Source organism: Daktulosphaira vitifoliae, unplaced genomic scaffold (assembly GCF_025091365.1).
Source record: "Daktulosphaira vitifoliae isolate Bord-2020 unplaced genomic scaffold, ASM2509136v1 Scaffold_4, whole genome shotgun sequence".
Lineage (NCBI taxonomy): Eukaryota > Metazoa > Arthropoda > Insecta > Hemiptera > Phylloxeridae > Daktulosphaira > Daktulosphaira vitifoliae.
In genome coordinates this window covers 40,978,918-40,989,990 of record NW_026099575.1, presented here as the reverse complement: position 1 = coordinate 40,989,990, position 11,073 = coordinate 40,978,918, and the positions used below count along the sequence as shown (strand labels likewise).

Below are 11,073 nucleotides of genomic sequence, written 5' to 3'. Positions count from 1 at the left end.
TAAGATATTTTTTTACTAAAATTTTTCTTAAATTCTACTCTACAAAATAGCTATCTTAGATTTTTTTTTTACATTTTATTTAAAATTTAAAAATAATTAATATTTTTAATAAAATGTAAAAAAATTAATTATTGAGATATAGCTATAGATCTAACGTATAACTATTATTTAAAAAAAAAATCAGCTAAAAATATTAACTGGATCAAAAGTTATTTAAGTTGTCAGTGAGTGGTGGGCCACCCTGTATATAAATACAACACACGTAATTAAATATTGAAAAAAAAAATAAATAAATGTTTAAACTACTTTAATTCTGTAAATATTTAAGTGGGTTATGATAAAAAAATCACCCTGTATATATGTTTAAACTCAAGAACTTGTCATAAAATTTTCATAATTGCGTCATTAAATGTGCGAATATGAAGATATTTGTAATTTTGAAAATGAAGAAAAGCAATTTTTTTTTATTAAAGACAAATAATAAAAAACATAAAAAAAGATTTTTCAATACTTAATGTTTTTTTAATTATGTATCGTACTTTCTCATTGCTGTCTATTTATTTAACTTACATTTGATTGAGGTTTTTTTGGTTTAAATAAGTATTCACAAAATATTTCACCACATTTATTTATTACATTTTTGCATCCATCCAAATTGTCATATACTAGCAGTTCAGTAATTGGGTGAAGCTGATTGCAAATGTAATCATTAATTTCATTTATTAATTTATCTTTTTCTTCAAAATTTAGAACTAACTTTACTCTAATAACAGTTAGATTTGATCTAAATTGTTGATCCATTCCAAACCCTTTAAATTTGTGTAACTGTTAGAATAAAGTATTAATATGTGTTGTATTCTATGTAGTTTATTTCAACAATTAACTGACAAAACTAATAAAATATTAAATTTAAAATGTAAAGTTCTCCAGAGATTATAAAACAATAATTTTTTTTTAATGGTATTGCAATTATTGCAATACCATAAAATTTTAATAAATATACTAACGATGATATCATTAATATATTTATTAAATTATTCTAATTATTCAAGAAAAACTTTTTTTTTTTTTATTATTATTGCATATTTTATATAAAATGGTTTATAAAAATCTATATATTCAATGAAAAACATTAATAAAATTAGAAATAAATATATTTTGCATAAGTGTATTACCTATTTTTTAAATAAAATTACCTGTTGTTTTATTTTCGACAAAATGAATAAAACCTTTGTCAGATAAGCAAGTGGTGAATCTACGTATTGCTTTATCCATATTATCAGCCGACAAATCATATTTTTCATAATCCAATTGAATAGACATCTAAAAAATAAAAAATATATTTATTTTCATCTTTAAAAACGAATGAATTTTTATTGTCGTCTATTATACAATAAGTTAGACAGTTATGTTTATGAAGATTCAAAACTCAACCAGTAATATTTAATGAATGATATTAATGTAAACATATTTAGACAAATAATATTATACTTTTCTTAGATTTAATCTAATAATCTTCTTATTTAATTAGATTGTATCTAGTATTTATTGCATATTTTTAATAAACGTATCAACTCACAGAAAATAAACTTCCGAAAATCATTAATATATAAATTACATATGCGTTTTCCATTATTTTTATCATTTGTCTACAAAAAAGATTAAAAGAAATTAATATTACTAAAGTCTAAATAAAATTCTTTCGAAAGAAGTTGCAGTATACATGTTTGTTGCAATATATATTTTATATGAAAGATAAATAAACAGCTCATAATTCATAATTTAATAACTATAATTCAAACTACATGGTAAAAATTAATACCTGGAACGAATTAAAATTACATTTAAAAAAGTATTTTTATAAATTAATGGCTCTATACTTTTATACAGAATGATTATGTAATCATGGCTCACGGTAATATATTAAAATATATTATTTACCTTAATTACTCACACAATAAATATAATTAAAAAATTTGAAACTTTCAATGTTAATATCTTATAAATTAATCAAATTATATAAAAAAATTCAAAAGCCATTTACTATTAAATTAAAAACTCAAACATTTTATTAAATTAAAAATATATGATCCAATTAAAAAAACAAAGTTGACACCCTTACAAGGCATAGTTATGAACTTAAAAAGTATTACATAGATAATAATTCAAGAATAATTTGTAACTATAGATAACCAAAAAAAAAAAATTTAATCATATTTATTCTATGAGTAATTGAGTAGGTTAAACCCAACCTTCAAGAAAGAAAAAACGATGTCATATTAAAATTATTATAGATACTGTTTAACTCGTAGTTAAACAATCACTCTGTATTATACAAGAAAATAATTATATTTTAAAATATTAGTTCTTTTAAATTATATGATTTTTTGAAAGGCACCTGAACAATTAGGTAGCTTACTAAAATGTTTAAATAATCGGTTGTTTTATATTTGATACTTATGATAGGTGTGCATTTTTTTATTATTAAATAGCAATTTAGAAAAGTAATCATATAAATCAAGGGTTACACTAACAAGTTAAATTAAAAAAAAAATACCTATTTTATATACAGGTTGTAAATGTATCAATTCATAGAAATATATAAGCAACCATTTAAAAAGTTTATAAAATAAACACCGTTGTAATTTTTTTTTTTTCTGAAAAATTCATATAAATTGAAGGACCAATAATAATTTTATTGTTAATTTCAATGAGCTTATCAATTTGAGAACATAAAAATATACAAAATTATTATAAAATAATAGAAAACAATAAATTTATTACTTTAATTACATTATATTATCATTTAATTTATAATTTTTTATTACACAAAGAGTATAACCATTTAATGGCTACCAAAGTTAAATCAATACTATATGTTTAATTTAAAAATATAAATATTTTATGCATACAATTTTGACAGCAATAGAATATATTTTATTATTCTTAAAATTGTATTATCAATGATAGCATAGCTACTAATAATATTGATAAAAAATCCAGCAAAGCGGGAAAGTGACATAGTTGACACAAATACTGATGATATCTGACGGTGATTAACATCACAATCATAAAAAATACACATCGATACGAATTTGCTAAATTTTTTGTTAAAGTAGTTAAAGTAAAAGTAAAAAACTTATAAAAAAAAACATTGTGGAAATGTTTTTAATTTTAATCATGTAATACTCCTAAAAAATTTTAATCTGAAAAATATTTAAAATACAAAGACATTCCGGAAAATTTTCAAAAATTGAAAATAATATAATTTTTTTCATAAAAATTGTGAATTTTCTTACTTTAATGACTAATTTTCTATAGAAGAACAATTATCTTGAAAACTTTAATATTGTAGTTTGTACCAAAGCTTTTATATAAGTTAAAAGAGGGCTAATTTTCTGAAACATTTTCAAAAATTAAGGTTAAGTACAATTTATGTATGCATGGGTTGTCCCATTTAAACTCTTCATGCACTTAGAGTTTTCCGTTAGATTCTCTTTTATAAAAAGCATACCAAAAGAAAACTTGTTGTCTCTTTTATATTGTATCAAAACATCATTAAGATCAATACTTAAAGTTATATTAGTTTTTAAATGCCGTTTTTTAAGGAAGTGTAATTTTGGGATATTTTTATAAATTTCTAAAATTGAGGACTTTTTTTAATTTTTGGTACTGATAGGTTTAATTAGATTAATAGACGGACTACTCAAAAAAATTCTAAAACTCTCTTTGTAAATTATTTTCATAATGACATTAATATTTTAATGTTGGCTTAATAAATTTTACGATTATTTAAAAAATATTCGATAATACAATATAATTTTTCGATTTTAATGTCAATAAAAAATGTTGTCTGATTAAATGTTAAAATTTTCAATTTTCTTTTGTATTTGTTACTTATGATATTTGAATATAAAAACTCGTATATAAATATGTTTTGTTAGTTTATGTACATGATAATCATAAGATTTTTAATAAAAAAAAGTAATACAGGAAAAATTTTTTCTTCAAACGAAGCATTTAGTTTTTGACGTTCATACATTGGAAACAATTATTGAATAAGATTTTAATTTATATAATTTTCATATGACTAATGGACATACAACATTTAAGTTTGATTTATTAGTCGAAATTTTATTCTTTAGTCTATCGAGCTTTTTTATCAAAGTCAAAAATAATTAACTGTGTTTCACAAATTATACTAGTGATATATCTCAAAGATAACAATAAATAATTAAGAAAATTTTCACCCATTTTTTTAGTCCCATGTTATGTATAATAATTGGTACAACAAAACATCTCAATGTTATTTTTTCCTCTAGCAATATTAGATTGCACGTATGAACACTTTTTGTAAACTAATTTTAATATTATGATAACTAGTGTCATAATAAATGTTAAATGCAAGTACACAATGGAAAGAGTTTCTATAAATTAATTATTACATTGTACATTTTTTTTAATTGATTTTACAATTGTTAAAAAAGTTTTTTTAATTGAATTTAGTCAAGCCACATTTTTACAGAATAACAAGCCGAAATTTATTTTATCCCTAAGATGGCGCCACATTATTTATACTCAATTTTTATTTCTTTCTATTTCTTACTATTGTAAAATATTAATTATGCTACTGGAAATAAGCATGGCCATAATTTTTAGCGATCAGTTTTACAAGTTCTTGAATATTCGCATAAATATTAATATCATCAAATAATTTCCATTAAAAGGGAATTCAATGAATTTTTTTTTTTGAATGAACTATAAAATGATACACTTTATAACTAACATTATAAATGCTAGTTAATGATCTTTAAGATCGGTTAGTTAAAGCTTAAAAAAATCTTGTTTTCAATTGGATTTTCTTGTTTGAAATTGTACAGATATAGAGTTAAAGTAATTATTTTTAATTCATAAATAAATCGAACAACTTCAATTGATAAGCATTTATCATTCACATGCTTTAATTTTGTTTCAATCAGTTTTATAGTCATGATTTTTGTATAATACGATGTTATTATTTTATAGTTTGCGTTCCATGACAAATCATTTGTTGGGTTCACTAAGCTAGGAAATGAATTAATTTGAAAATAATGTTTGTTCTAAAGGTTTCAAATCAATTAATCACGAACAAAGTTCATAATTTATTATTCACCGACAGCACCATGCTTCTTTGTATACACTCTATAATGTATACTGTAAAATTATTATGCAAATTAATTCATTAAATACAAATCAATTAACTCGTTGATTCGCTTAATATTTTTTTACATTATTTTATGTTAGTTACATTGAAATAGTTTTGCTTAAAAGAATTCGAGAATAAAAAATTTGATACCAATACAAGTGATAAAACCTAAAATCATTAAGTTTTTCAATTTATAATAAAAGTTTAAAATATTTACTTAGTTATGTGAGTATTTTTTTAATATATTTATTTTAATATGATGGCAACTACTTCTATTTAATATTAATGCTATATTTATCTTTGTTTATTTTTGATCTAATTTATATTTACTTTTTTTTTTAATAATTTTTATAGATTTGGATTAGGTTTTAATTTTAAAAAAATATTAGTAAAATATTTTCTGGATCAAAAGTTATTGAATATATCAACACATAGTGGGATATTTATAAACTTAAATATTGTTGTCATTAAAAAAATGGTACCTGTTTATTTATTATGCATCAATACATTATAGTACGTGCAATTTTTTAATATAATAATTTTATATTAAAAGTTAATATTAATATTGATTGTTATCAACTTTTTTTATTTTAGTTAATAGTGTAACGTCAAAAATATATTAGCAAATGATTAATTGTGTTATGCTACAGTATTTCTGATAATACTTAAATTTCAAAGTTGAATTTATGTTCAACACCATGTAGCTAAATTTTATAAAATAAAATATGTTTGAAATATTTATTGCATTAGGGTCACCTTAAATGTAGAAACGGATACGTTTTCGCATTAATCCATCGTCCACGCTTAAGTTGCTGATTTTAATATTTTTCTACTGTCGTTTTTTCTTTTTATAAGTTCTTAAAAGGTTTACCACCGAAATCTTACTTGAACGTTGATAAGGCAGCAAAGGGAGGTTTCGGTCATGTCACATTCGTTTTTCGGAAGCTATAATTCGCATAGACACACAGCTCGGGCAAAACAGCAACAGCCACGCTGGAATGGCGCCAGCCCGATAAATATGAATATATACATAGATACACGAAAACTCCTCCCTCCGTCTATTTCTTTTTGTACATCTACGGTTTTCGACAATGACAAAAAAATTCAAAAGGATATAGCTACTATAGGAGATAAACAGAGAAACTGTATGTGAGCGTGTGTGTGTGTGAGTGTACAAGTATAAAAAAAAAATAAAACGCGGTGCTCTCTATACGTTTAAAAGCTGCACAACTGGCGTTTTTCTTTTATTCAAATAAACAATTCTTCGTTGAGTCCAAAAGAAAACTTGTCTTTTATTGTGCACATTTTTTCTCTTTCTTTTTCAACGGTGCCGACCTTTTAGTCGCCAGAGAGACGTCGATGAAACTTTGTTTTTGTTTATATCCGACTATAATGGAGAAAATTAAAACAATTCTATGCTCATTTTCGCACATGATGATGCTTTTATTATAAAATGTTTGCTATGCTCGTCGTTCTGAATACTCTGTATTGGTAGTATTATCAGATCTAAACGGAGTTGTTAAAAATCATGTTTTTAAAAAAACATGTTTAAAACATTAGTGAACAGTTTGAAACGTTTAAAATATCCCATAATACTATTGTAAATTTTGAATTTTTTTGAGATTTAAACATGTTTAAAGCCCTGTAAAAACCGTAGTTTTATATAAAAATGCATAGTTTGTACTGTTTATAAATATAATTTTATTCAATTAAAATCGTTTACATTATTTAGAACAAGTACGGCATAAGAAAAGGAGTAATATTCAAAAGTTTTTAAGTGATATTCCATTAAAAAGACTAAAGGTCAACGATTCATCCCTTTGCTATGCTGAAATTTCTTAGCGCTTTAATGAATGGCTCGTTTCGCAATCTATAGAGCGGAAATAATACTTAACCGTAACAATACTGTCTCCATATCATTTGTAGTTTTTGATAATTGTTGTCACTAAGTATTTTGGTTTTACGCTGAATTTCAAATTCTAATTTTTTTAATGGTATTTTTCTAATATCAATATTCGTAAGTTGTTATTGATAGTTAGGTGTTTTAATAAAAGTATACTTTCAAATAGCTTACATAATTATATATACATAATATGTCTAGTAGCTATAAAACATTTTTAAATTTAAACTAATGTATGATAGAAAATAGAAAAATATCTGTGTTATTTGTTAGTGTTACAAAATTTAACATCGATACTTATGCAACAATATAAAGTGTAATTGAACTACATTATAACCTAACTATATTTAAGTTTAACTGTTTTTACATGTGAGAAAATAATTATTTTAAATTTTATAATATATAATCATTAGTAATAGAACTCTAAAAAAATAATAAATTTTGTAAGTTTTCAAGGTTTAAAAAGTACAAAAACTATTTTGAGTATGATTAAGAAGCTACATAACTAACTTTTTTTTTTCATTTAATTTTTTAAATAATGGTAAAAGAAAATAATAAAATTAATAGTTATGATAGATTCAGACTGTATAATGTTATCGGGAAAAAGGGTATGAATTTTATGAAGAACTAAGAATTAACTAACGCAGTTCTATTTTTAGACAGTTAAGGACAGTTTAAGAGATACAGATAAATGTTGCATAAATGTTACTTATAGTGAAAGTACAAAAATAAAAAGAATTTAGAGATCAAAATAAACATGGGCTGGTAATAAATTGTGATCAAATCTAAGACATAAAAATTTAATTAAAAAATGTCTAGTAAGATTTGAATTGTGGGTCCAGAAGTGAAGGGGTTACTTAATTAGTAACTACATTTATTTACAATTATCTATTGTAAATATTTAGAATGAACAAAACTATAGAATTTTAAATCGATTATATTATTAACAAAGAATATTTTCTTATGATTTAGTACAAATATTATTATTTAGATATGAATTAACTATTGTTCAACAGTATCAACGATGGATATTGTTGTTGAGTTATTATGACGATTTATTTTGAGGACATAAATAAAATTGTTAAGCGTCCCATAACATTATAATATATATTTGATCCCTCAGCCATAAACCACATCAAAATCAGAGTTTAAAAGGGCCAACTTTGTAATACCCGATTCCATTGTTATGTAGATGACAACTTGTCCACTAAGCTTGTTCCAAGGTGGAGCTTTGAACTGGAAACTCTAAATCTCGTGATCTCTAAATAGGGTTTTACAACACCGTAATCAAAGTCCTTCACAAAAGAACGGACACCACTGACTTTACGTTTTGATTTTACTTTTTCACTTACGCTGTAGGATGTGCTTACATTAGAAGTACACAAATAAAACAATTACATTTTTTAAACTAAAATCGTTTATTATGAAAACAATATTAAAAAAAATTACATTAAGTATTGCTTTGTTATATTGCCAAGAGGATTTATTATATATATATATATATATTACATATTAAATTATTATACCTTTTTTAATATATTATTATAATAAAATTCTATATAATAGGGATAATGTTCAAAAAGTCATTTACTAAAAACTATTTAATAGATTTGCGTTTCATACAAAGTAATTTGTTTCTTTCGTTACATCGATGGTCCAGTTACACTTGGGGTAAATAAAGTTTATATTTTCAAAATACAGCATCTATATCATTGAATACAAATTTTAATAATAATTAGTTTATTGTATTGAAGATTTTAAAACATTAATATATGCAATTTATTAAAAATTACTTTTTTCTGTTTATTATTGGTGGGTAGCCAAAAAAATTTTCTATAGTTCCTCAACATTTAAAAAATGTATTTATCAAATATATTTCTATAGCAACTGTTTATTGGTGATTATTCATTGTACATTATGTTATAAGTTAATAAATTGATTATTTTATAAGACATTAAAATTTAAATTAAATTAATTTCAATCTTTTTAGTCAATGGTAAAATTATACATCGTTAAAAACTTTGATTTCGATAAAATATAAATCGCAACGTTATTTGTAATAGGAAAATATCTAAAACTTAGTAAACAAAGAATTTTTTTACAAAAAATGAGCTTACTTTTGCCTCAAAAATATAATAAAAATACTAGATAAATAGCGACTAGAGTTTAATGTAGTGACTAGAAAGTAAAAGGTCATAAAAAAATAATTAATTTTATCAGCTACTAATAAAGGAGTAAGATATAAGAGAAGAATTTTTTTGGTGTCTTACAATCCCATCCAAAGAAAGTAATTAGAATGTAGTATTACCATTTTTCTCCTATTTTCGTTTCGTGATAAACCGGAAAGCGCTACGTGTTGACGCTGCGCTGTTATTTACATAGCGTATAATACAAAACGTCAAAGAAAATGGAACACCATAGAGGAGAGAAATATCCGGTAGCGGTACGTGTATGATCAGGGGAAGTGAACGTTTTGTCAAAAATCTACCCCCTCTGCGTATAATATATGTAATATATTATATTGTTTTGTGATGAATGACTTCGAGTTTCGAATACGTTGGCGTCTTGTGCTCACAAATGTTGTAATGTTCAAACTAACATGAAAAATACCGCAAATATGATAAGTATAGTAGTAAAGAATAAGAGACGTCGAATATATAATATATTCCATAGTATATATAAAATACATGATATCTTATTTATCACAAGTCCTATTTGACTTGTGAAGCTTAAGCATTTCAACAATATTAATATTTCGAAATCTAATTGAGCAAATTTTGGTTGGCTAAAATATATTTAGTTATATCTACCAAAATTAATATTCTTCTCTTAATTCCCTTTAAACTGAATCTTCTCTAAATGCCTAAGTGTATACAAATTCTATTAGCTCTCTTACTTAAAAATTATTACAAAATTTTTTTTTTTAAATCTAAACTAGTACATAAAAAAAAGTACAAACCTCTAATAATAATAACTAGCTAAACAATTTTTTTTTATAATTGTATGTTGTAAAAAACTAAATATTTTAAAATTTATATTGAGCATTAAAAATAGTTATAGTCTTATTAAATCATGTTTCAATATCTATCTACAAGTTAAACAGCAATAATTAATAAATACAATGATGATGACATTACTAAATTTGTTATATCTGTTACACTAAATAAATAATATATTTAATACAATTATCTATTATATGCTATATGTTATAGTCTATAAGTTATGGCTAAATGTTATTATCGCATATAATGTTAATACTTATCAGATTAAAAGAAAAAAAAAACTTTTAATTATAACATATATGTCACATTATTTTCAATACTTTACCAACATTTCTAGTAGTACATTCCAATATAAATATTTTTAATCTATACATTTGAGAGTATTTTTATTGCAATTTGTTTCACAAATAATATCATATAAATAAATATTTTAAACATGAGATATGTCTTTTAATCTAACTGTTACATTATTATGTGAATATGTGTTTTATAAACGTAAACTTTTATTTAACTATCAGTATGGTATTTTTTATTATACTTATTTATTTTGATTTTTGCGAAGACTACTTAAAATATTAGTGCCAAGAAGTGGACTAAATCATTGAAAATAGGAAGAAAGTTCTCAGAAAACTTAATTAAATAGTTTCTCAAAGTGTTGAGACAAGAAACGGGTCAGATTCGTTTTGAAATAAGATGCCACCACGGATTAATATCAAAAGTTTGCTAGCTAAACTACCTTGCTCTTACTCCAAGCAAAAGTGTTTATGTTGTGAATATATTTTAAATACAAATACAGACAAAAATAACAATTATTCAAAAATTTCATTATGTATTTAAAATTCGTTTTATCTTTACTCTTGTCAAGTTCATCAGTTTATTATTTCAATTGAAAAGTAAGAGAATAATATTTTTGAAATTTTTTACTTTTAACACTATGTTTAACTATATGTAAAAAAATTTTTTTTTTAAACAGAATTCTTTAATAC

At 23.0% G+C, this 11,073-nt stretch overlaps 1 protein-coding gene and 1 long non-coding RNA gene across 2 annotated transcripts in view; one reads left to right on the top strand and one right to left on the bottom strand.

Annotated features, from left to right (window-relative positions):
- LOC126905617 (uncharacterized) overlaps window positions 1–1,794 on the bottom strand; it is a 5,039-nt gene extending 3,245 nt beyond the window's left edge. The window contains exons 1-4 of the mRNA XM_050685500.1: window positions 1,724–1,794; window positions 1,580–1,649; window positions 1,197–1,323; window positions 571–809 (exon numbers count right to left, since the gene is read on the bottom strand). Coding sequence (XP_050541457.1) covers window positions 571–809; window positions 1,197–1,323; window positions 1,580–1,649; window positions 1,724–1,779 — 492 coding nt within the window. The 5' untranslated portion in view covers window positions 1,780–1,794. The remainder of the gene's footprint in view (window positions 1–570; window positions 810–1,196; window positions 1,324–1,579; window positions 1,650–1,723) is intronic.
- A 3,508-nt stretch (window positions 1,795–5,302) lies between these two features.
- On the top strand, window positions 5,303–7,142 carry LOC126905624 (uncharacterized). The gene is made up of 3 exons (XR_007704062.1): window positions 5,303–5,410; window positions 5,540–5,698; window positions 6,918–7,142. It is a non-coding gene; the product is annotated as an uncharacterized LOC126905624 (long non-coding RNA).
- Window positions 7,143–11,073: the final 3,931 nt, after the last annotated feature.